The sequence below is a fragment of the Leucopleurus acutus genome, assembly GCF_964270905.1.
Source record: "Leucopleurus acutus genome assembly, chromosome: 8".
In the NCBI taxonomy this organism is placed as follows: Eukaryota; Metazoa; Chordata; class Mammalia; order Artiodactyla; family Delphinidae; genus Leucopleurus; species Leucopleurus acutus.
In genome coordinates this window covers 71,451,290-71,476,844 of record NC_139151.1, presented here as the reverse complement: position 1 = coordinate 71,476,844, position 25,555 = coordinate 71,451,290, and the positions used below count along the sequence as shown (strand labels likewise).

Genomic DNA, 25,555 nt, shown 5'->3' with positions numbered 1-25,555 from the left:
AATTGCAGGGTAAGTATGCAATTTGCATAGTACTCTGTTATGAGGTCATGTATGTTTTCAATTTCTAAAAACTCTCTTTCGTTTTTTGACTATGCTTTTATATATAAGCCTCCCACTTTATGGACAATTAAGTATCCTGATATGAATCATCCTGGGAATGTTAATGAGAATAGTATTCATGTTTTTCCTGTTTCTCGAATTAACGGTATTTCATTGAGGGAAATTTCCCCTGCCATCTCAACTTGGACACTATTTTTGGGTCATCCATCATTTTCAAATAGCCAGTGAGTTTTAATTGACTGATAATATTTATAATAAAAGTCAAGATTAATTAGATTTGGTACCCTGTGGGGTTCCTCAGCAACCATGTAGGTGGGAGGTGGGGAGAGACATACCACATTCATTCATTCATTGGGTGACGCTGGTTCTTCTTTTTTTTTTTTTTTTTTTTGCGGTACGTGGGCCTCTCACTGTTGTGGCCTCTCCCATTGCGGAGCACAGGCTCCGGACACGCAGGCTCAGCGGCCATGGCTCACGGACCCAGCCGCTCTGCGGCATGTGGGATCTTCCCAGCCCGGGGCACGAACCCGTGTCCACTGCATTGGCAGGTGGACTCTCAACCACTGTGCCACCAGGGAAGCCCACGCTGGTTCTTCTTATGAAAGGATCACAAAGATGTCTCCCACATATGAACTCTTTTAACCTTTGCGTAATTCTCACAACTACTGTAATTATTATTCCAATTTTACAGTTGAGGAAACTGAAGTTCAGAGAGGTTCAGTAACTTGCCAATGTCACAGAACTAGTAAGTGAAGCAACCATGATTGGAACCCAGGCAGTCTGTCCAACCTATACACTGTGCTCTCCCCCATTTGCTTCATAGCTTCCAGAAATTTCATATATCTGGACTATCGATGGAATTGTTTCCTGTTTTTCAATACAGGTACAGAATTTTCTAGTTTAAAACTTTTCTTTGACGTTTCATATGGCTTTTTTAATCTCAAAACTATAGCCCACAATATATTTTCCACATTATAAACTATTTAAGTTAAATGCTTCTTTAAGTTAAAGTCCTCAGTGGAAACATTGAGACAAAGGAATAGACATTTTTGAAGGACTTCATACTTTGTCTAATAAAATTTTCATAAAATTTATCAAGATATTTCCATCAAGCAGTGCATAAGAATGCCAGCTACTCCATGGAATGTAGTTTTTAACTGGTGTCTTTGGAAGACCCAAAGTTTCCAAGATGTCTAATGGTGGAATTTGAGGCACAGTGACATATGGGCAGAGGAGATATTTTTGGGAGCAGTCCCTTCCCTGTACCTCCCAAATCCCTTACAGACCCCCTTCCTCCTCAGGCGGCCCCTCCTGCACATGTTGGGGGCAGGGCCCGGGCTGGGTGCACCTCGGCCAGGATCCTGCTGATCTATGTTCTTGCCTGACACTCAGCAGCTGTCGCAGAGGCGTGGGCTGCAGGCGCTGTTCCCCATGGGCCGTGTGCAGGCTGCAGGCCGGGGATCCTTTCCCGCCTAATCCAAGGGGCACTGGCGGTGGGGAGGGAGACAGCTGGGTGTAACTGATCTGCAAAGGAATGGAATGGTGCAGGCCTCCCAGTGCTGGGCTGGGCCGTCTGCAGGCTGCCCTCCCCAGCTGCCAAGCCTTTAACCCTTCCCTCTCTTACTTCTCTCTCCCCTCCATCCTGGGAATTGATGTCACCTAGCTCAGCCAAGTCCAGGGAATGTCCCTGGTTGGACCTGAGCACCTTGTAGAGGACCCAGCCTTGTGACAGTTACTTCTGGGGAGGCTAGAGCAGGAGTAAGAGGCTCGGGTCCTGTCTCAGAAGGAGACAAATCTTGTGGAAGGCCCAGCAGGTGATTCAGACAGTGGAGACCATGAGGTCAGAGCAGTGAGGCTCGGCCTGGATTGGAGCTCAGGGAAGACTCCCTGGAGGATGCAATGAAAGGAGCACTGGGTTTGGAGTCTGGTGCTTCCTCCACTGTTGTTCACTTTGCAGTGAGTGCTTGGGTAGGTCACTGTCTCTCTAGGATCTATTTTCTGCTCCTGAAAATGTGGAATTTGAAGATGATCTTTAAGGTTCTGCCCATAGTGGTAATAGCAGCTCCACTCATTAAACGTCTACTATAGGCAGGGGCTTTCTCGATAAACATTCTCACCATGACTTTGCCAGATTCTCCCATTTTAGTGACGAGGAAACTGAGATTTGGAGAGAATAAATCACACAGCTGTTCAGAGACAGAGCCTGAGCCCATAATCCAGGCTCTTCACTGCGTCCTGCTCCATCTTCAGCTCCAACAACCTGGAAATGATGGTCAGGTTCAGTAGAATGGAGGTTGGATGCACAGTGGTCTGGGGCCCAGCAGAGGCAAAGGCTTAGAAATGAGCCCCAGAGCCCCTGCATGAAGGGTAGGCTGGGGCTGGGTTGGACTCTTGGCCTCTTCTTTTCTCCTGTCCTGGGCACAGCTGGCTCAGCCAGGCAGCCTCACACACAGCCACAGCCTCTGCAGTTGTCCAGCCCGTTCCCATCCATGATCTCATTTGACCCTCATGCCAACCCTAAGATGCAGAACCTGTCACCCCTCTTCACAATGAGGAACTGAAGCTTGAAATCTGCCCATGTTCCTGTAAATGGTAACTAGCTGAAGAGAGACTAGAGCCCTCTTTCCACTGTCCCCTCTGGCCTAATGGAGGAAAAGGGGCCAGAATCCTAGCTACCAGGCACCCAGCAATCCCCTTCATGCTACTGCTCCTCCTGGGTGGAAGAGGAAAGTATGAGTGCGGGCTCTGGAGTTAAGCCAGCTTGGGCTCAAGTCCTGACTCCCTCACGCTCTAGCTGTGCAGTTGCTTAACTTCTCTGAGCCTTAATTTCCTCCTGGGTTGTCAGTGAGGTGTGGGTGAATAATGAGTGAATGCTGGAGCCTGGCCTGCATCCTGCTTCCCTGAGCACAGCATAGACACAGGCTGGCATGGGACACCCCAGAGAGGCAGAATGTAGGGCTGGGGGTGGAGGGCGGTGCTAACGGCCAAAGAGAAGGATCCTGTGGGCTGGGGTTTTGCGGTGAGGGTGGGAGCCGGGGCTGGTCTAAAGGGTAGGCAAGAACTGCCTAGGGAGAGGGAGGAAAAGGACATTCCAGGTGAGGCACAGGCCACAGGCCATGCAGAGGCAGGAACAGACACGGTGCAGGAGGAACAGGGACTGAGTTTGGGTTTGAGCTGCCTGGGACGACACTGGCCCAGAGGGAGATGGGGCTTCTTGGTGAGTGAGGGCTGAGTGGCAAGCCTAGAGAATGCTCGGCTCTGGAGAACAAGTTCTCCAGGGGTGCAGGGGCTGGACCAGTTACCCTCCATGTTGCCCACCCATCTTCCCCCCCAACCCCACCCCAGTCCCTGGGTTGCCAGGACCTCTGGGCAAAGGGCCGGGTTGGGGTACAGTTCCAGCTTGGGAAGGACAGCTGTGCAGGCTTCCTGCCTGCTGCAGGGGATTAACTGGCACTGCCACGGTATGTGGGGGGCACCTGGCCCCCCACTCTGCCCACCCCATACCCTTTAACTGCTTGCTGCCCGGGTCCCCTCACTTTCACGTTTAAAGGCATGTTCTAAAAAATTTTTTTTAATTAAAAAAATAAAGGCATGTTCATTCTCAGTTTTCAGTGCTCTGTGTTAGACACTGGGGAGACAGAGATAAATAGAGATCTAGGGCAGGGTCTATCCAGCCAGAGGCACCTTTATCCATCACTGGCCCTCCTCATGCCAGCCATGCGATCTCTGAGACCCTTGATCTCTCTCCTAGCAAAACCCTACTGCTCTCTCCACTGGCTCCTTCCAGGACATATGGTCAAGTCACTGCCTTCCTCAAACCAGCAAACAAACAAACCTTCCCTTGACCTCATGCCCTATCTCTCTTCTGTTTTCTCAGCCAAACTCCTTAGCGTTGTCCACACTATCTCTGCTTCCTCACCGAGAAGACATTGTCCACCAGAACCATCTCCTCTTCTTCCCAGGCACACAGCTGGACTACATTTCCCAGCCTCCCTTGCAGTTAGGTGTGGCCATGTACATGAGTTCTGGCCAGTGGGATGCACGTGGAAGAGAGCCGGCCACTTTCAGTCCTGCTCCCCCAAACCTTCAGTGCATGCTTCCTGCACTTCCCCGGGGCTGGCTTGCTGCAGAGGAGCATGGCACTTTTGGAAGGCTCGTGCTGAAGATGGTGGACCCTCCAGACAGAGGAGCCAGGGTGTCTGAATCATTTTGGATGCAAGGTTCCAGCTACCCAGGAACACCATAAGAAAAAAAGAAAGAAAGAAAGAAGGAATTTCGTCCCCCCGCTCCTCCATCATCCCGTGTTGGGCAACCCAAGAAATCAGGGAAGAGGGGGACTGGAACTCTGAAAAGAAGATTGGAAGGAGGAGACACTCTGCTTTGAGGAGATTTCCTGGGGCAGAACATGGCCAGTGAACTTACACAGGCAGCGTTTAACCTTCACCTTGAAGTTGTTCCTGTTTGATTCAGTACTGTGGTTGCCATCTGCCTTCCCCAAACCACCACGACAAGTGCGTGACACTCCAAGGCCTGTGGGGTCAGAGCCTTGGGGAGATGTAAAAGGCAGGGCCACACATGGACAAACAGACCCCAGAGACCTAGGCCTGGAGGAGAAGGCTGAAGCCGGCGCGGGGCAGGTGCTGACACAGCGACAGGAGTGGTGAAGAAAGGGTTAAGGGGTCTGTGAGCAGGATTGGCTCTCCTTTAAGTGAGGGCAGTAAAATCAGCATGTCGCCTCCAATTTGCTCCGGCCTGACCTTGAACGTGAATCATTCCATCACAATGTCCTTATTGATTTCCACAGGAAGAGGATTAAGCCCAGAAAATCAGGGCGGGAACTTGAGCCTGAAGCACGGAAAATGGGATAGTTCTGGGGCTCAGAACCCCTCGTGTTGGCAAATACGTCACAGGGGGCTGCAGACTGGGCAGCCGCCCAGCTCGGCTACCAGCTTTCTGAGCGGCTGGGTCCTAGGCTTCTGTTTCCTTACCTGTCTGGTGTGTGGCCTCCAGGGTTCCCTCAAGCTTTAAGTCATGGGCATAGAGTGGATAGGAAACAAAGGATGGGGAAGATGCTATAGATACGCCTTGAGTCTATTCTGGGGTGGTTACTTCATCCTTCTGTACACAACGACAGATTTGGGGACCCTCAGAACCAAATAGGCTGTTCTAAGACCAATGCTGCCATTGAACCAGCTGGCCCAAACAGCCAGGCAGGGCCTCCTCAGTCCTGAAAACCCTTCAATGTAATGAGAGGGATATAATGGGTGTGTGTGTGTGTGTGTGTGTGTGTGTGTGTGTGTGTGTGTGTGTGTGTGTGTGTGTCCCCACATAGAAGCATAAAGGAAGCAGGTCATTCTATGGGAACTGATCCACAATTTCCTTTCTTCATTTAACATATCCTGGAGAGCCCACTGTATCAGTTTACAAAAGGGCTATATAATATTCTACAATGTGGCTGTACCAGGTTATTTAATCATTCCCTACTGATAGGCATTTAAAGTTGTTACCTATATATATATATATATATATATATTTAATATTTATTTATTTGGTTGTGCTGGGTCTTAGTTGCGGCAGGCAGGCTCTATAGTTGTGGCATGCAAACTCTTAGTTGTGGCACGCATATGGGACCTAGTTCCCTGATCAGGGATCGAAGCCGGGTCCCCTGCATTGGGAGCATGGAGTCTTAACCACTGTGCCACCAGGAAAGTCACACCAATATTTTTTAACTTAAGACAATGCTGCAATAAACATCCTGGCACATGTCTCTTCGTACGAATTATTTCTTTAGATGCTCTATTAGTTTCCTGTTGCTGTAACAAATTACCACAAAATTCAGCCTCAGCTTCTGTCATCACATTTCCTCTCCGATGCTGATCCTCCTGCCTCACTCTTACAAATACTCCTGTGATTATATTGGGCTCACCTGGATAATCCAGGATCATCTCCCCACCACAAGATCCTGAACCTAATCACATCTGCAAAGTCCCTTTTACCATGTAAGGGACATATTCAGAGGTTCCTGGTACTAATCTGTGGACATTTTTGGAGGTCTGTATTTCAGCCTACCACAGCTTGTCTAGAAATAGGATGGCTTAGTCAAAGGGTTTATGTATTTTTAATGTAAATCAACTCTGTATCAATGAACACTCATATCAACACTATGGGTACTGGCTTTTTTTCTTTTTTCTTTTTTTTTTTTGCAGTATGCGGGCCTCTCACTGTTGTGGCCTCTCCCGTTGTGGAGCACAGGCTCCGGATGCGCAGGCTCAGCGGCCATGGCTCACGGGCCCAGCCACTCCACAGCATGTGGGATCTTCCCGGACCAGGGCACGAACCCATGTCCCCTGCATCGGCAGGTGGACTCTCAACCACTGCGCCACCAGGGAAGCCCTGGGTACTGGCTTTTTGAGGGCAATTGGGCAACACTGATTTAGGTTTAAAATCCTCATCCTCTCCTATTTTCCCTCAGTGCAGAGCAGGGTAGCATTCTGGTTGGTGATTTGCTTCTTGTTACTCTTTCGCTAGTGTCTTAGCCCAAAAGAGTTGGTTCCCCAGGAGGAAGCTAGGGGAACAGGACTGGGAGTTTTAGCCAAAGGGTTGGTGTGTGAGGTTGACTTCCAGGAGAAGCAGGCAGGAGGGGGCTCCTGGGTGGGGGTTGGAAACCTACAAACACTGTGATTCCAGCAGTTGGTGTGATCATCAGAATCTATGGCCACCTGTGAGTATATAGTGAGGGTGGAGCAGGAAGCCTGGAAACTGCTGCCCACTGGAGCCACGAGGGCCAAGTCAGCAAAGCTGGGTCACCAGTTATAGATAGGCTATGAAGAGCAGGCCTCTGAAAGTCTGAGGCCACCCTTCCAACTAAGGCTGCAGGAAGACGTTTAGGCTGAGGCTGGCTGGCTTGAGCTGATGCCCTCTGCCTGTTTACACAACAGCTAACAAGGAGTGGTCCTGTTCAAAGTCTGCCTGCTTATACATGAATGTAAACAGATGGGAGTAGTAGTGAGGTGAGGGCTGAACAGCCAGGAACACTGGGGTTCCAGCAATGACTAAAGAGCCACCTTTGTCTTAATCTAAACATCTTGCTGTATGATAGAATTAGTATTTTAAATCAGGCTGGTTTTAAAGGCTGGTTTAAAGTCATGTTCTGTTGAACTCAGGGTTCAAAACTCTCTCTGAAAGCTGTTGATATGTGACTTAGGGAGTGTGTTGTGCTGAGAAAATGACTGATTACAAACCTTTAATTATCATCAGTGATGGAGAAGCTTTGCCCCACCCCACCTCTGGCTATAACGATAGGAAATTAAGAAGTATAAAGTATGCATTTACGGCTATAAATGTCCCTCTAAGTACTTCTTTAGCTGCATCTCACAAGTTTAACATGTTGTAATTTCATAATCATGAGGATCATAATATTGTTTAATTTCTACTCTGACTTATTCTTTGATCCACTGCTTATCTAGAAGTGTGTTTCTTAAGAGGCTGTAAAGCTTTCTTTTCATTAGGAAAAGTCCCAGGGCTCATGTTAGCAGACAGATATAACATGAGGGGAGACACATATTTGTGAAATAAAAACTAAGCTTTCCAAGTGTTAGCTTCACAGGAAATGCTCTACCCCTCCAGGCTGAGTGGAGCCCTTGCATCCAAACATTGAACCAGGCCCTAGTAGTATCCCCCTCTTATTGGCTGGTGCTTCCTCAGGCCGCCCCTCTCCTATTCCTTCTCAAATGGTTCAACCCAGGAAAGCATTCTCGCATTTGCCTCTTAGATGTGCCAACAGTACTTTAAAGTTGAAGCGTCACTAACAACCCGATCCCTAGATTCTCCCTAACCTTAGCACAGTCAACAGTAGCTGCAAAGCTTACCGAGCTCTATGAGAGAATAGGGAAATAAAGACAGAAATGTTGAGAGGCCAACATGAAGCGTACTCTCAGGGCCTGACCCGTCCACATCTTGTGTGAGAGGCATCTGTCCCTGGCCCCACAGAGCTCAGACCACTCCTCAGGCCCCTCACCTGGGTGCCAGTTTTCCAGCTCTCAAAGTCCTCTTCCTTCTCCCCACCCCTCCTCTAGGAGCCAGCCTCCTATCAGTTCAATTCAAACCAGCAGATGCCCGTGGAGGACCTGCTCTGAGTGGCGCACAGTGCTGGGCACGGGTGGGGCAAGAGAAGTCAGGGTGACCTCCACGGACATAAAATAGGATTTCGTCTTCACAGCTGAAATTCCTTCAGATTCAAAGCAAACCTGACACCTCCAGAGATGCTCAGAGGTCTGATGTCTTCCTGTGGTTTATTGGATATATAAACAGAACACAGATACAGGAACAAAGAGGCTGCAAGAACAGCTGGGGGCCATCCTGAAACAGGGCCCCAACCCCAATCCTAGGGATACCAGGGCAGCCACACATCTCCAGACATACAGGGCAGTGCTGGCATCTGAACAACCTCATGTTCATGCCCTTTGAACCCAGCAGCACAAAGTGGTATGTAGGGTCAGAGGGCTACAGGGTGGGGTGTGGAGGGGGCCCTAGGCTGGCTTTAGGAAGGACACAGTCGTTCAGAGACAAGGCTCTGAGAAATGCTCAGAGGCGGCTGCACACGCACAGGGCCTGCATTTTCCACTGACTAGTGCTCTCCTGCTGGACAAGCCCATGAAGTAGAAAGCTGGGAACTGGCTGAGCCACAGAACTCACACTCGGGCCCCTCCAGAGACCAGCTCTGCTATGTTCTTGGAGAAGAACATATCTGTCCGCTAACATTGTAAAGCCAGGGTCTGCCCTTGCAAGCTGAAGGTACCATTAAACACCCTAGGGCCCTCAGAGGGGGGGCTGTCCACCCACATGGGGATGAGCTGGACCCTCATTGAGGAGGGTCCAGCACAACTCATCCACCACACCTCACCAGAGCCAGCCCACCGGCCAGGGAGGCCGGTTTTGAGGGATGGGAGTAGGTGGGTATGGAGCAGCCGTGGCCCTGCTCTTCTAAATCCTTTCCTGAATTGCAAGGTCAATAACAGAATACCAGGGCATCCCTCTTGGGGCTACAGGGGGCTTGAAGCTCACTGAGTCTACTCCCCAGTCTCCGGAACTGACCTCACAGACATTGGTGAGAGCACATCGCCTGGGAACCCACCCTCTTTGCTTCTGGGAAGTCCTCCTGGGCAGCGATACACGGACCTGGATGTTTCAATTTAAGCCCCCTTTCCTTTTACTGAGTCTGTGGTTCTTCCGTGGTCAAAAGGGCCGAGAAAGAGAATGAGCCACCACATCTGGCCCCTCCACTGGGTCTTGGGTCCAGCCCTGGTCCCGGCTTCTCAGGAAAACTCTTATCCCCTCTACCAAAGCACTGCAGCCAGAGTCCCAGATGTGCAGGGGCTGATGCCCCTGACCGAGGGCCCTTCCCAGACCTCAAGCCAGGGACAGAGCTGAGTTCCCTGAGCCCCAAGCTGTGGCACTCTCCCATATGTGGAGGAGGGGGAGCCCAGAGAGGAAGCCAGGATGGGCCGGTGTGGCCCGTTCCAGTCACTCTCTGTGTCTCTGCCCGCCATTCCATGCTCAGCATGTACCAGCTCTCCACACCTTTAGTGCCCCCCGTCCACCCTACACTGGGTCAGCTGGAAGCAAAAAGTGGTCCAGCCCGCCCCAGCCCGCAGGCCTCAGGACCACTGGCAGGCACAGTCAGTGGGCTCCTGCACTATGTAGGGCACCCAGGTGGCGTTGGCAGCACAGAAGAGCTGCACAGAACGCCGCTGCAGGCCCACCTCGCGGCAGCACTTGCAGAAGCGGGCGAAGATGTTGATGTTGTAGTTGTAGATGCTGGCGGACGGACACCTCCCATCGCAGGACACTAGGTTCACCTGGAGACGGGCAGGCCAGTGAGGCAGCCTGTGTGGCTTCCATCCCCCAAAGCCCCCCATCCCCATCGTCGGCTGCACCCCGCCCCCCCCGCCTTGCGGGGGCCACGCACAGGGGTGCTGCTCCTGCAGTCATTCTTGCGGATGGTCATGCGGATCGTCACCTTCTTGCAAGAGCGTCCGTCCTCTTTACCTGGGGGGACAGGGTGGGTGAGGCAGTTGCGGCTGAGAAGTGCTCCCGGGGCAGCAGGCTGGGCCAGACTGGGGCAGTTAGTGTCATGCTGGAGGGTCCCTCTACCAGAGTTAGTGCCCATGCATTAGAGCCCTCCCTTTTAGCTCAGTGCCCTGGAAGGAGGTGGAGGTGACAAGGCAGGGGAGATGGGTGAGACAGGGAAGGTTGCCAGGGACGGCCTGGGGACTCTGGGCTAGGGAAGACGAGGATTTGGGGACAAGGCAAGCTGCCTGCCCACCCCAGCCCCAAAGCCTGTCTCTAATCCACTGGCGACCCTGGATGTATCCTCTCCCCGCTCTGAGCTTCGGTTCAAGCATTAAGATCCCGCAATTGCCTGAGTGAATGGAAACCCCAGTCCCTAGCACGATGCTCGCACATAGCAGGATCACTCGGTTTCCACAGCTATCACACAGGACAGGCCGGGAGTCACCCACCTCACACGGCTGTTACAGAGATGGAAACTGATAAGCACGCAGTTTCTTCCGCCTGGACCGTGCCTCCCAAAGACAGCCAGTCACATGGCTCATTTACACCCTCCCCTGCTCAAGTACTGCCTCACCAAGGCCTTTCCTGATCTTCTTCTTGAAACTACAACATCCTCCCTCCACCCAGCCTCCCTCCCTGACCCCTCCCTTCCTTATTTCTATCCAGGGCACTGTCACCTTCCTGAGAGACACCCTTGTAATGATGCTCTTGACATGTAAGCTTTAGGGTCTTCCTTTGCACAGCCTCCTTCCACAATTTGTTGTGAGTTCTCTCGTTCTAAATAAATCTTCACTTTCATACCTCGGTATGGATTTGTAAGTTTGTGTTCTTTTCCTTAATGAAGCCCCCCCGCCACCAACTGCATAAATTTCAGCGCCCATAAAACCAGATGCACCCATCTTATTGTAATTTCACTTGCTCTTCTGTCTCTCCTATTAGAACGTCAGCTCTATGGGGCTGTGTCATTTATGCTGTGTCTACAGTGCCTAGAACAGGGCCTGACGTATTGGTGCTAAATAAATATTTGCCAGATGCATAGACTCCCTCTGTGACACCGGGGTGCCTGTGGGAAATGGGGTGGAATCCCCTCTTCTGGCCTCTGGGTTTCACCAGGTAGGTTTCTGACCACACCGGCTGGAGGTCTCCTGGCCAGAGCTAAGTTCACTTTTTCCTCCCTCTCTGCTCCCAGGAGACAGGAGAACTGAGAACTGTCCTGGCCATGGCCTCAGGGTCCTGGACTGAGACCAGCTGAGTAACCAGCAGTAGCAAAGCAGTGGTTGCATTGGGCACTGGGCACCAAGAGAGCGGGCACTGCTGAAGCATTCCCATGCAAGCCCAGGGGTGCAGCGTGCTACCCAGCATGCACTGCTGGCCCTACAGCCTTTGCCAGAGGCAAGGAGCAGGGGCACCACACTCCCCTCCCCCACCCCCAGAGCTCAGGGCCACCTAGCAGAAGGGACATTGGCAGAAATAGCAACGCGGCTACACGCCTCCAGTCCCGCGGGCTTCCGAGAGGAGTACCTGGGTGGCAGTGGACACTAACCCGTGGAGGAGAGGCGGGGCTAACGGGGACCACAGGAAACAGGGTCCCTGGGGAACCTGGGGAGAGGGACACGGGTCACAGGGAGCACACGGGACATTCAGGGAATATTGAGGTGTGGGTCAGAGATCAGCCAATGAGGCACTGAGCCCAGTTTCCTTGGAATATGTGAAGTGAACATAACAGGGTCCAAAATTCTCCAAGGAAAGGTTGAGGGCCCTGGGGGATGGGAGGCATGTGGGCGAAGGTCCTAAGGCTGATTGGAACATGACGCACATGCAGTTGGGCTGCAGGTTCCAGGGGCCAGGGGTGAGGACAGACGCACCGAGCTCTCACTCAGACTCAGTCTGGGAGCTTGTGGGCCTGAAGCCACCTCCATGACAAGGCTCCTGACCACAAGGGGAATTCATGTGGGGGCATCGCGGCTGGAGGTCATGGCAGGCCACGGCAGGAGGTGGCAGAGCAGCTGGTCAGTTACTGACCTCCTGGACCCAACATCCCAACGTCCCGTCTCCAACAGGAGCAGAGGCCTTTTGTTGGGATAGGGATGTGAGCATGGCCCCTGCCCACCTGCAGATCTGTGTCTGTGCCATGAGCCCCATGGCGGGGGTGTTATCCCTTCAACTACTCACCCCTGAAGAGCCACCACTGGAGGCGCCAGGCCAGGAACCTGGCCCTCTGAGCCCCAACATGACCCCTTGTCCCCCCCACCAGAGCCCCTCACCCCTGGCCTCCGCCATGCTCACTCACATGTCCTGCAGCATCCTTCCAAGGAAGGTACCACTGAGCCCCCAGCCTAGAGGGAGAGGAGGAGAGGTGGGTAGGAGACCACATACTAGGCCAGGAGCCAAGAATCCCAGCGAGAGGCAAAAAGACTGCTAGAGTCTAGACTCCTTTCCTCCCATGATGCTCCAGGGCAGGAGCTCCAGGCCCCATTGTCCATCAGGCCCTGGCCAGAGGGGGAAGGGGCCCCTGAGCTGGCCACTGAGAGCCACAGGGGCTAACGCAATTGGTTGGGACACTGGCACTGAGGCTGGAGGCTGGGTAAAGGTGGTGCAGGGCGCCAGGGCCTCCTGTTTTTCCAGTGGCAGCTCTCCTTATGCACCACCCCACCCACCCAGTACTGTCGTCCGCCTTAGTGTTTCCTGCACAGAGGGTCAGGGAGGGAAGGGGTTAGGGACTGACCCACTTGGGTCAGTGGCCTGGGCTCTATCTCAGCCCTGGATAAGCTACCCCTTTGCTCTGGACTTAGTTTTCCCATCTCTAAAATGGGGCAATGATTCCTGATAGCCCTCCTCCTCTACTGTGAAATTGATAAAACGATGGATGTGACAGTTCTTTGTAAATAAGTGTGTGTGTGCGTCTGTGTGTATGTGTGTGTGAGTGTGGGTCTAAGTATATGTGTGTGGTTTTGTGAGCACATACATGTGTGTACATGTGTGATTTTGCATGTGTGTGTCTGTGTGGAGAGAATGCTTGGATGTGTGTAATTGTTTTCTAAGTGAGACCAGAAATCTTTAAATGCCCAATATTAACATCAAGAACGCTAATAATTCAACAATAACCCCAAACCCTCCAGGAAATCATTTTCCTTGAGGCGTGCCCATAGTGACAGCTGTCCATGCTAGTGCTGGACCCCTGTTAGCCCATCGCAGGACTGAACTGTGCGTCTGCGTGGTGTGTGCGTGCAAGCGTGCCTTGGCGTGTGACAGTGCGTGGTATGTGTACTGGCTTGCCGAGGTGTTAACGTCCCTGTGGAGTGTGTGGTGCCTGTGAGCAGCTGACTGCCCGTGTTGGTGTGTATGTGAGTGTGCCTAGAACATGCGACAGTGTATGTCTGCGTGCATCTGGGCATGGCCCTGTGAGGTGTGAGGATGTGGTGTGATGCGTGAGGATGTGGTGCGATGTGGTCAGAGCAAAGATACACGGAAAGATGTGGAGTTGGGGTGGCAGGGCAGGTCCAGGCTCCAAGGGAGCCCTCCTTCCACAGCCCCCCACACCACAAGACACCCCTGCCCCTACCCACCGCCACCACTAAGACAGCTGCTGCGCCTGGCTTTAGGCCATGCTGCGCGGGAGGCGGCCAGCACTGACCTTGGCACACTCGGTCTCGTTGAGTGGTGGGCAGGTGATGGGCGAGCGGACGAGCACGGCGCCCAGGGGTGTGCTGCTGCAGTGGTGGCGGGTGCAGTCTGCGATCCAGGATGCCCCGGGCTAGAGGGCACAGAGGTAGCCAATGGGGACCTGTGGCCGGTGGCCCTAGTGAACTGATAGGGCACAGCTCCGAAGACAGGTGCAGCCCAGGACCTGGCACTGCCCAGGACCCCATCTGTTCCCAGCCCTGGGCCCTGGTCCCAGGTGTCCCCTCCCGGGATGCGCAGTTAAGGGGCTGCATACCAAGAACAGGGAGGTGGTGTCATTGGGGAAAGTGAAGAGGCAGGACACGTTCCTGCAGGAGCCGCAGCAGGTCGCCAGGTCCCTCGGGTGCTCATACTCCTGGTTCTGCAGGATAGGGAGAGTCGTGACGGGCCTCAGCCACATACCCATCTCCACCCTCCTGCCTCTCCCACTGTCTGCTTGTCCCTGAGCCCAGAACCCAGAGAAAGGCCCCCTGTAGATGCTCAGAAAGGAAATTCCCAGCCTCCTTGCATCTCAGGCAGGAAGGTCATCCTTACATCTACCCTGAGCCTCAGGGTAGATATAAGGGTAGACAGCAGGTCCTAAACCCAGCCCCAGTGGACAAAGAGATGGCCTTGCTGGTAATTAAGGATGGCAGTTTTGATTCCAGATAGACTTTAGTTTGAGTCCCAGTTCCTGTGGCAATTTTGACAAATGGCTGGACTTCCCTAAACCTCAGTTTTCTCATCTGAAAAATGGGAATAATTCCAATCCCTTTTATTCAACTCATACTTATTTAGCCCTTAATAGAAGCCAGTCACTGCCCTAAGTACTGGGCACGTATCAATAGAAGCACTCAGCAAACGGCAGCAGTACAAACCAAGAGGATAGGGACCGTGCCAGGCATAAGTAGGTGCTCAATAAATGTGAGATTTCTCTGTCAAATGCTCACCCTTGCCAGGCCTTCACTCTTGCTGTTCCCCTCCTGGCCTCAGCACTTTCCACAGAGGTCTCAGAGGTCCCCCCAGTGCCCACTCTCTAGACTCATCCGAAGAGCTTGGTGGAGCTTGAAGGGCCCCTCTGATTCCCAGAGCACCAAGGGTCTGCAGGCCAGCTCCCCATGGCCCCCCACAGCCCGTCCTGCGCCGCTGCCCCCTACCGCCTCGCAGTGGACGTCACACAGCACAGAGGTGGTATTGATCTGGTAGAAGCCGGTAAGAGGGTCGAGCACGGTGGTGCAGCGGGATGTGTGGCACACGCCTTCTGCTGAGACCTCCACCACCGTCTGGCCCAGCTGCATCACCCCCAGCTCGCGGCTCAGACACACGGGGGCCTTCACTGGATGGGCAAGCAGGGCGGCGACAGTCACCGAGAGCCCAGCGCCCACACTGGCCCCAGGCTGGCTGCGCCCCCCTGGCTCACTCAGCTTGGCCCACCTCCCCGGCTCCCCCTCCCCACTCACCGCACTCGTATTTGGTGCAGCCACACACGTTCTCCGCGCTCTGCATGAACGCCTCGTCCAGCTGGGACATCTCCCACTGGGTGGGCAGAGGCCGTTAGCACCCCAGGTGAGGAGACCCAGCCCCACCGTCGGGAGCAGCCTGCCACCTGGGGCCCTCTCTTGTCAGTCGTCTCCTTGCAGTGGGCGGGAGTCGGCGGCGGGGAGGGGCTGGCAGGCCTGTTAGCCAGGGGGGCCCTTGGCACCCTGTGAGCTCAGTCACCTTCCCTCGAGGATGCCCATGTGGCTCCCGAGCCTCCCCGCATGTCCTCTCCCAGGCCTCAGGACTCCCCTGTCATTCTGAGCACCCACTGGCCACATCAGCGAGGGCCCCCTGCATGGCTGCCGGCCCTGCCCGGCTCATACGCTTCCCTTCCTTCTCACCAGTTAAAAGGAGAAGAGGATGGGATAGGGGACAAAATGAGAGAAAATGTGGGCTAGGTGGGAAAGAGGGAAGACTTATAATCCAAAAAATCATGTAGAAAACATAACTTTAAGCATAACTTTCCATTTCTTAAAGTATTTTCACTTCTCTCAGTGGCCATGCAGCCTGGTGGTTAAGGGCATGTTCTCTGGAGTCAGATATCCTGGTTGCAATCCAGGCTCCGTGATTTACTAGCTACATGACCTTAACCTTAGTTTTCTTGTTTGTATAATTGAAATAACCATAGACGCAATCTCATTGGGCTGTCGTGAGAATTAATATGATAATAGACATAAAAGGCCTAGGAAAGTTCCTGGCATATAGTTAGCTCTAGGTAAACATTAGCTACCGTCATGAGTATCACCATCACCATCATCCCTGCCATCCCCAGCAGCAGCAGCATCTTCTTCACCACCACCACCACCATCCCCACCATCACCATTACATCATCACCATCATCATCATTCCCACCATCCCCACCACCCGCACCATCCCCACCAGCATCATCACCAGCATCATCACCAGCATCACCACCAGCATCATCACCAGCATCAGCATCAGCGTCATCATAGTACTTAATCCTCACCACAACTCTGAAGCATGATCAGGCCCACTTTACAAGCGAGGGCACTGTGCCCAGACAGCAGAGCTTGGGATGAGAATGCTGACTTGCAATTCAAGGCTCATTGCACTAGATTAAAGGAATAGGGTCTCCAAGAGAAGGGAAAGAGAAGGAAAGAAAAAGGGGGAGGCAGACCAGGGGGAGTGGGGAGGAGCAGGGTCTTCATACCAGATGGCACCGGGGCACTGGGATTGTGTCGCAGTCACACTCTGAAAAACAGGAGGGGACGGGACCCACCTCACCAGAGGTGTCCAGGTGGGAGTCCCCCTGAGCCTCCCAGACCCCTCACTGCAGGTGCAGCTCCTCCTCTAGCTGCCCTCCATCCTGCATAGGGGCTGCAGCTCCCCTGGTTGGGCAGGTGGGGCGTGATGGGTCCAAATGCCGAGCTCCACATAGAATGTGCAGGGAGGATAAACAGGTAGATGGATCAATACCAGGTTCCCTTCCGTCACCTGGGCTTCATCCTTCCCCGTGCTCCGGAGCACATTCTAGAGCAGAATGGGGCCTCTCCAGGAAGGAACAAGGCAAGGGTGGAATTTCTGACCATCTGCATTTCCTAAATATATATGTGCTCAGCCAGCTGAGCTCTACTCCAAGCCTTCGCCCGTGAGCAGGTCCAGTTCTAAGCTGCGAGGGAGCTGATGGCCGAGGCACCGCTGACTAACGTAAGGGCTCCAGCAGTTCTAGCTTCAGGAGGAGGAGAAGTCAAGGTCACAGTGGCTGTGAAACACACTTGGGAGTCACCTATTCATGCAGCAAATAGTTTTAGGTGCCTATATGCCGAGATTTTTCTCTGTTCTGGGGACAAAGCCATGGATAAAACAGACTAAAATTCCTGCCCTTGTGAAGTTTACATTCTAGTGAGGCCCTGAAAAAGCAAGCTGAGAAACAGAGTTTCTCAACTTTTTTTCGAAAAACATCTTTCTAAAAAGATTTTTTTGATGTGGACCATTTTTAAAGTCTTTATTGAATTTGTTACAATATTGCTTCTGTTTTATGTTTTGGTTTTTTGGCCCCGAGGCATGTGGGATCTTAGCTCCCCGACCAGGGACTGAACCTGCACCACCTGCATTGGAAGGCGAAGTCCTCCTAACCATTGGACTGCCAGGGAGGTCCCTGAAAAAATTTTTATACAAAGCTCGCAGGTGTTCATTACTGATCACTGCCACTCCCTGCCTGCTTCTCAAAAGGATTTGAGGCGAATTTGAACAGAATCATATTTACTATCAGACGGTTGCAATAAAGACTTTTTAAGGTGGAGAAGTTCCTTTTTGGAACAGGAAGTTGTTTTTTTCCTTCTTTTATCCTGGGGAGGCAAAGAATGTTCAGCACTCAGGGAGCGGGTGCAGCGGGAGGGCCATTTTGGCGGCTTCCCTCTAGTGACTCTGGAGGGGTCGAATCTGAGCCGAGTGGACAGTGGTGGCCCGGCTCCCCCTCCCCCCAGGGGCCTGGATCTCTGCCTTTGGGGAGGGGTGTCCCTGTGCGGGGACTTACCACAGGACTTGTAGGGGCAGCAGCGGTCTGGGCTCCACACCTCCACCAGGACAGTGCCCATGACACACTGTATGTGGGGACAGCGGAAGCTCTCACACACTGCATGGGCAGGGAGGCAGGGGACACGTCAGCCACAGACACCTTGGAGCTGGAATCCTCAGAAACACACTGGCTAAGGAGGGGTACCTCCTAGCTCCTCCGAGGTCCCCCCGATGTCCTCAGACACCCTCTGGGGTCCAGAGGAGAAGACTGGGCTACTGAAGTCTCCCCGTAGAACTACATCAGGAGGCCCTCGTTCTGCCCTGGGAGGCACTAGCGACCTGACAGTGTCAGAACCTTAAATTCACTCAGCTGGGCCTCCCTCCCTTGGATGCTGTGTCACCCTGAGAGAAGTGGTCAGAGGGGAGCAGGTGACCAGGTGAAGCTCCGCTGATGTGACAGTTTCTCTCTAAGAAGAACACAGCTTCTCCTACGCTGTGGAGACGTCACCCTCTTGTAGCCCACATGGAGCCTGCTCTGCTTCAGCAGATGCTACACTCTAGGGCTCACACTTCCCTTCTTCCTGCTCTCCAGCCAGTCCCCTCTTAGTTTAGGATTCCTCGGCCATTCTCATTTATTGAGAGACCAAGGCAAGGAGCAAGGAATCCCTGGACACAACTTTTTGGTGAAGAGGGGAGGTGCCAGGGTCAACGCTGAAGGTGAAAGATTGTAAAACTTATTTGATTTACAAAAAGAAATTATTGGCACAGGTAAGGAGTATTAATCAGTGTTTCAAAAACATAAGAGGTAGAGGGAGAAGGACATTTGTATAATGTCCAAATAACCGGTTACTTTCTGGTTGAAAGAGGAAATTTGTAAATGTAAGATGGACAGATGAGACAGCTACCACCCTAATCCAGGGCCAACGTGAACCTCGGTTAGAGTGGCTCAACCGCAGAGCACGCGTCTCCTGGTGTGATGTCCTATGAAGCTCGAGGACAGTGTAGCCAAAGATTTTTAATCTGAAGCCACCAAGCCTTGGATCTAATTTCCAGTTTACAGGAAGCACAGTGGACAGAAGAGCAAGGTAAATGGTTCCAAGGGGAAGAAACAAGATAAATCCAGAACATGAGACCTTCTGCAGGACCATAGCCCAAACTCTGTAATTTAGTATCATACAGAAGAAAGAACATGTGCTAGATTAAAAGACATTTAAGAGACATAATGTTAATGTGTGGATCTGGATGGAATCCTGGATTGAACAGACCAGAAAAACCATGGACTGGTATGCTATGACTTGAAAATGTATCAACATGAAAGGTAAACATCATTAACTGAAAATACCTGGCTAAAAAAGAGCATGTACAGTATGACCTCATTTTGGTAAAACAGACTTACCTAAAGGGGGAGAATATCTAGAAGAATCTGTACTGAATTGGAGGATACTGACAATGAAATGGCTGGGAGGTAGGAAAATAGTGTTTTCATTTTCTTGTATTTACTTGGATTCTGTACTTTCTACAAGGCTTTGGTAGTGCTTTTGTAAGAGAAGTATAATGAAGACTGGGACAAGGTAATAATATCGATGGCCTCTGTTTATTGAGCACCTACTATATGCCAAGCACTGTTATATTAAGGTACTATGTACACAGCACACACTTTACATATATTATCTCTAACCTTCACAACAGCCCCTCGAGGTACATACTATTATCACCATTACACAAATGAGGAACCTTGGCTCAGAGAGGTTGTACACTGCCCCAGGTCACACAGCTAGTAAATGGCTGGGGCTCAAAACGCTGACTGACTCCATATGCCTGTACTCACTCCACGTTGCCGGAGTACTTTCTGAGAAACAGGAAGAGGGAGGCTGAGGAGGAGAGATGAGGAGAGAGGCTGGAGAGGAAGGACACTGATCCTCTCCTCAGATGAGCTTTGTAAACACTTTATGACAAGCGGCCTCTGAGCCCCCAGGTGGAGCTACTTGGTCGGGTATCAAGCCCTTTGGGGAACTCTCAGTGGGAGCCTACATTGTTTCAAAGTTGGTTCTTGACATTGAACCAGTCGGGGTTGCCCTTGGGGTATCCTGGAGGAGGCCCCGCCCTACACTGCTCTGTGCCAGTTCAGTCTACTTCACATCTTTCCTACAGTCGGTAGGGAAAGGAATTTTTGTAAATTAAGTCATATTGAAATTCAAACATTTTGTTAATTAGGTTTGCTTAAAGTCCATGATGCTTATTAGGCACAATTAAGGTACAGTACACTGTACACAGTATACAGAACTATGTTAAGGTACGTCCTACACACAGGTGTTATGTCCTGTAAAAATATCAGAAAGGGCTCACTTTTATTCATCATTGCAAAATAAAAGAGCTTCAGAGGCTTTAAAATACAGCCGCGTGCAGGTACTATGGTAACAGTGGCGAAAGGGACCCCGAGGCAGGGGCCTTGGGTCAGTCAGTGAATGAGGACTGTGGATCCAGGCCGGGAGAATGAGAGTAGACTAAGCATTTGTCCCTCAACCCAGGCCTCTCCCTGGCCCCTGGGAGCCTCCATGGAGGGAGCAGGGACTTTCCTTAGGAAGCCTCAGAGCCACCTATGTGACAGCCTGTACCCCTGCCATCCAGCTCCCAGGGCCTGGCCCAGCTTCCTTGGGTGGGGCCTCCTTCCATTGCTTCCCCAGAGCTCGCCACCTGGGGGCTCCCTGTTGCCCCCTGTTGAACTCCCATTGGTCCTAGGGTGAGGACTCTGTGAAGGTCCCTGGAGCCCCTTCCGGCCCTGGCCCCCACATCCAGCAGGACTCACCACACTGGTACAGAGGGCAGCAGAGCTCCGTGGTGTTCCTGTCCACGGTGAGCGCCTCCCCTTCCTGACACTCGGGGATGGGATCTGGACAGTCGCCACAGACTGAGGGGAGAGAAGGGCACCGCTGTCAAAGGAAGTACCTCTCCTGGGGAGCATGGTACAGAGCAGGTTGCTGGGGGAGGCACCTAAACCCCAGGTGTGACAGGAGCCAGACTCATAGCATTACCGAACCAAACTTGGGTCTGCTCACCTGTGTGCAGTACCGCCAATCTCCTGACACTGGCATGGGATGAAGGAAAGGGCAGCATTTATTGCAGGCGCCAAGCAAGGAATTTGGGTCTTTTGAGCATTAGCCACCTGTTCTCCTTGCTTGGCACCTGCAATAAGCGCTGCCCTTTCCTTCATCCCATCCCAGTGTCAGTAGATTGGCTGTACTGCATGCAGACGAGAGGACGCAAGTTTGGTTCGGTAACACTAGCAATGTTCCACAGTCCTGTGTGACCTGTCCTGGAGGCAGAACCTGCAAGTTCTCTCTCACAACCACCTAAACTCTTACACTGAACAAGCACCAATTTTCTTGTGCTCAGTAATGTATGGGGTGAAGCGGTGGTGGTTTCCTCTTCTTCCTACACTTCTTTTGGACAGAGGTCTCACCCTTCTCCCCATGCCCACTCCACCAGAAGATCCCCACCCTTTCCTCCCAGCCACCCAGGGAAGCAGGGGTGAGGAAGGAGGTGGCTGGGATCCAGGCATGCATGTTAACGTCTGATGGCATATCGACCCACCACAGAAGTAGAAGATGCAGCACGATTCCCCCAGGCGCCCCGCAATCAGGGTCTGGTCCTGGCGACAGCTGGGGACCGGCTCTGCCTCACACAGGTCTGGGTCACACTCTGGGGAAAAGACAGAATTTTGGCACTGGGAGCAGACCCTGCATGGCCACACCTGGACCCCCACCCTAGCTCTGCTTTAATCTCCAGCCAGAACCCAGTCCCCAGAGCTGTCCTTGCTCCCCTCGCCCGGCTGCAGGGCTTCCCTGCCCCTGGGTGGTAGGTATCCTCCCCTATCCCCCACGCTGGGACCTCTCACCACAGCTGTAGCTGGGGCAGCAGGAGTCCTCCTGGAAGTGGGTGAGGAGTCGGTGGCCTGGGCTGCAGGTGGGGGCGAGGCCCTCACACAGAGTCTGGTTACACACTGGCCCAGGGGCCACAGGGACTGTCACCTGGAGGCTGGGACTCCCTCAGCCTCCAGCAATGCCCAGCCCCTGGACACCTGGCCCCCAGTACTTCCCCTAGCCTCCAGGACCCATGTTCTTGGAGGGGGCCTCTGAGGGTCACACAGGGTCCAGGACTGAGACAGAAGAGCAATCAGAGTTAACATTCATTGAGCTGGGCCATATGCCCACTGCTGTTCTACTAGATCAGTATCAACTTCTGTCATTCTCATAACGACCCAGAAGGTGGGTACTATTATCAGCCTCATGTTACAGAATTGACCGAGGCACGGAGGATGTTAAACGATCTCCTGAGGTCACAAGGCTGCAAGGTGGTGGCGGGAGCATCCACCAGGCTGCCTGGCTCCAGAGCCCGTGCCTTTAAGCCGTGCCCCACGCTGACTCATAGGGCACAGCTCCCCTACCCCACCGCAGGTCCTCCACTCCCCCCAACACACCCCCATAAGACATTTTCATTTCTCCAGGTCTTATCCTATCCATCTAGGTTAAGAGGCAGAGCTGGAGCCTTTTAACCATCTTACAGTTGAGGTCTAGGGAAGTGCAGGGTGGGACTCACCGCAAACAGTCCCCAGGCAGCAGGGATCCTCGGTGGGCAGGAGCAGAGCCACCTCCCCGAAGCGCGGGCAGATTTCAGGGCGGGGCTCTGGGCAGCCTGGTCCCACTGGGACGATGGTGTCCGGAGCTTGGCACTGGTGCTGAGAGCAGCCACTGAGGGAGCTGTTCCAGGTCTCCCCCAGGGCCCGCGGCACCCCCGTGCTGTCCGTGCAGGCTGCGGTGGGCATGGCGGGGTGCAGGGGACTGAGGAAGGTGGGGAGACCCAGACTGTCCCAGGCCAGACCCTCCCTGGGAAACTGACCACCCCCAGAGCAGACCTGGAGGGATGCAGGGGGCCTCAGCCATGGGTAGCAGGAGGGTGAAGGAGACCCTAGGTTGAGGAGAGGGCCTGCCCAGGGAGGGCAGGAACCTACCGCACTTCTCCTCGGGGATGCAGAACCCCGAGCGGCGCCGGTGCAAGATAGTGCCCTCAGAGCAGACACAGGCCTCGCCCAGCACCTGGCACTGCTCTGGGTCCAGCGGGCCCAGCAACCCATCCTGGCACGTCTCAGGGGGCTCACAGGCTGCCACACATGCCTGGTATGTGGAGTCGCTGGGGCACAGGAAGGCTGCAGGGGCACAGCAGCGGGCACCAGCCTGAGCTCAGACCCCAGGCAGAGTGAGGAGGGGGTTCAGAGCATCATCTGTGCCTCAGCAGAGAGTGCAAAGGGTTTTAGTGTCATTGCCTCCTTCCTCTAGATCAGGAGCCAGCAAAGCACAGCCCACAGCCCAAATCCAGCCTGCTGCCTGTTTCTGCAAATAAAGTTTTATTGAAACACAGCCACACCCATTCATTTACCTCTTGTATCTGGCTGCTTTTGTACTACAAGAGCAGAGCTGAGTGATTGTGACAGAGACCATATGGTCCCAAAAGCCTCAAATATTTACTGTCTGGTCCTTTACAGAAAACATTTGCCAACCCCTTGCTATAGATCAGTGTTTCCAAACTTTTTTTTTTTTTTTTTTTTTGCGGTATGCGGGCCTCTCACTGGTGTGGCCTCTCCCACTGCGGAGCACAGGCTCCGGACGCGCAGGCTCAGTGGCCATGGCTCACGGGCCCAGCCGCTCCGCAGCATGTGGGATCTTCCCGGACCGGGGCACGAACCCGTGTCCCCTGCATCAGCAGGTGGACTCTCAACCACTGCGCCACCAGGGAAGCCCTCCAAACTTTCTTGATTGTAAAAACTAGATCTCACGTTGTGGTCCAATATACACGTGCATGTAAACAGTGCTCCTCAAGCCGCTATAAAAGAATCACTGAGAGCTTTTGCAACACCATGGCTGGGATTCCACCTCAGACCAACTGAATTAGCATTTCTGATTGTGGGGTCCAAGCATGAGTACTTTTTGAAGTTCCCTGGGTGATTTCAAAGGGTAGCTGGGATTGAGAATCACTGATATATTGAAACAAAAAACCTTTTCACAAGACAACACTTAATCATTCTAGGTGCAGAACACACGAGTATTTTTTATTCTATTGCATTTTAAAAATGCTGATGCTGACACCCAAATCAGTGGGTATGCTGATTTCATACCCACTGAGCTGGGATCCACAGTTTGAAAAACACTACTCTAGACGATTTTGTCTTTTCATCTGCTATCTGTCTTATTATAGGTGTGGCCTTCCTTTGAGCTGTTTCCAGCCTTTCTGGATGTGTTCACATTTATAAATCAAAATACTCTAGGCTGGTCCACCCCTGCCTACCCGACTAGTGCAAACCTAATGGGGGTGGGGAGGAATGGCTCTCACGTCCATCCTCAACGAAGGAGAGGAGAGACGAAAAGAGAAACATGACTAGAAGTCAAGAGAAAGGAACTAATATTTACTGGATAGTAACGTGTGATGGGCCTCTGTGCGGCACTCTGTACACATTATCTCATGTCATCTTCAAAACGACCCTCAAGAAAGTGCTATGACTGCCCCCATTTAACAGAGGAGACTCAAAGAAACTAAATAATCAACATAAAACATGTATTTGATGTATTTATATAAAGTATAATAAAAGTTAAAATTTTTAATTTGTTAGTATGTTTATAGATTTATTTAGAAAATATTTATAAATTTATTAATTAATATCCATTAGTGAGTGAATGACTAATTAAATCTGGGAAAGCCTAGACCTGGACTCAGGTCTGTGAGCCCTTCTCCCACTCTAACAGGGGTGAGGGGTGACAGTTACAGCAGCCATGGAGAAGACACCCCCCGCCCTTCCCCTCTCCTCCCCCTCCCCCTCCCCTCTCCTCCCCCTCCCCTCCCCTCTCCTCCCCCTCCCCCTCTCCACCCCTGCAACTCACGGCAGTAGTCGGAGCGTCGCCACTTGATGCACACGTGGAACTTGTGGCACATGGCCACGTACACGGTCAGTGCCACGCAGGGCTGCTGCAAGTACTTGGTGTCCCGGATCCACAGCTCACAGAATGACTCCGGGGTGACCTGGGCCGTGCATCAGATGGTGCTGCCTACCCGCATCCCCCATATCTCAGGGCTCAGCTCCTCCCAGCCCGGCCCAGGGGCAACACGGACTTTGGCAGGCTCCCAATCTGTCCCAAGATCAACACCTCTAGGGAGCTTGCCCCCTGCAGGTAGATGCTGCCATTCTCAGCCCAGGAGGTCCCCCCATGCTGGACCCAGGTGACACCTACAAAGCTGTGGCAGACGCTGAATGTGTGGTTGGACACCATGCGAAGGCAGGGAGAGCAGTCGGCCGTGGCACAGCTGTCCGGGCGGAAGCGGGTCTGGCCCACCGAGGTCAGGGAGCTGGGCACCTGCCAGCTGTCCAGAAAGGGAGCAGGGTCCTCGGCCTCACCCATCACAGAGCCATCCTCCAGGGTGAGGTCATTGGCTGCGTCCCCATCACAGATACCTGAAAGGGGCATAATTACCCCAGTGGCCATAATAATCACCACTCCCAGGTCCCCAGCTGTCACACTGAATATTCCTCACAATAATTCTTTGAGACTGGTATCACTGTTATCCCCATTTTATAGGTGAGAGAAATAAGGTACAGAGAAGCTAAGAAATGCACTGTGTAAGAAACTGTCTTTGTTTAGGAAATACACACCAAAGTATCTAAGGATAAAGGAACACAATGTCTCAAACATACTTGCAAATG

At 52.6% G+C, this 25,555-nt stretch overlaps 1 protein-coding gene across 1 annotated transcript in view; it reads right to left on the bottom strand.

Moving 5' to 3' along the window:
- Positions 1 to 9,716: 9,716 nt before the first annotated feature.
- The window catches only part of OTOG (otogelin), a gene marked incomplete at both ends in the record, with an annotated part of 84,947 nt that continues 69,108 nt past the window's right edge, over positions 9,717 to 25,555 (bottom strand). Inside the window, 16 exons of the mRNA XM_082845002.1 lie at positions 9,717 to 9,917; positions 10,028 to 10,107; positions 12,422 to 12,467; positions 13,766 to 13,885; positions 14,069 to 14,173; positions 14,949 to 15,127; positions 15,252 to 15,327; positions 16,502 to 16,542; positions 17,828 to 17,926; positions 20,615 to 20,716; positions 21,400 to 21,507; positions 21,704 to 21,808; positions 22,405 to 22,617; positions 22,817 to 23,011; positions 24,738 to 24,876; positions 25,086 to 25,306. Coding sequence (XP_082701128.1) covers positions 9,717 to 9,917; positions 10,028 to 10,107; positions 12,422 to 12,467; positions 13,766 to 13,885; positions 14,069 to 14,173; positions 14,949 to 15,127; positions 15,252 to 15,327; positions 16,502 to 16,542; positions 17,828 to 17,926; positions 20,615 to 20,716; positions 21,400 to 21,507; positions 21,704 to 21,808; positions 22,405 to 22,617; positions 22,817 to 23,011; positions 24,738 to 24,876; positions 25,086 to 25,306 — 2,030 coding nt within the window. The remainder of the gene's footprint in view (positions 9,918 to 10,027; positions 10,108 to 12,421; positions 12,468 to 13,765; positions 13,886 to 14,068; positions 14,174 to 14,948; positions 15,128 to 15,251; positions 15,328 to 16,501; positions 16,543 to 17,827; positions 17,927 to 20,614; positions 20,717 to 21,399; positions 21,508 to 21,703; positions 21,809 to 22,404; positions 22,618 to 22,816; positions 23,012 to 24,737; positions 24,877 to 25,085; positions 25,307 to 25,555) is intronic.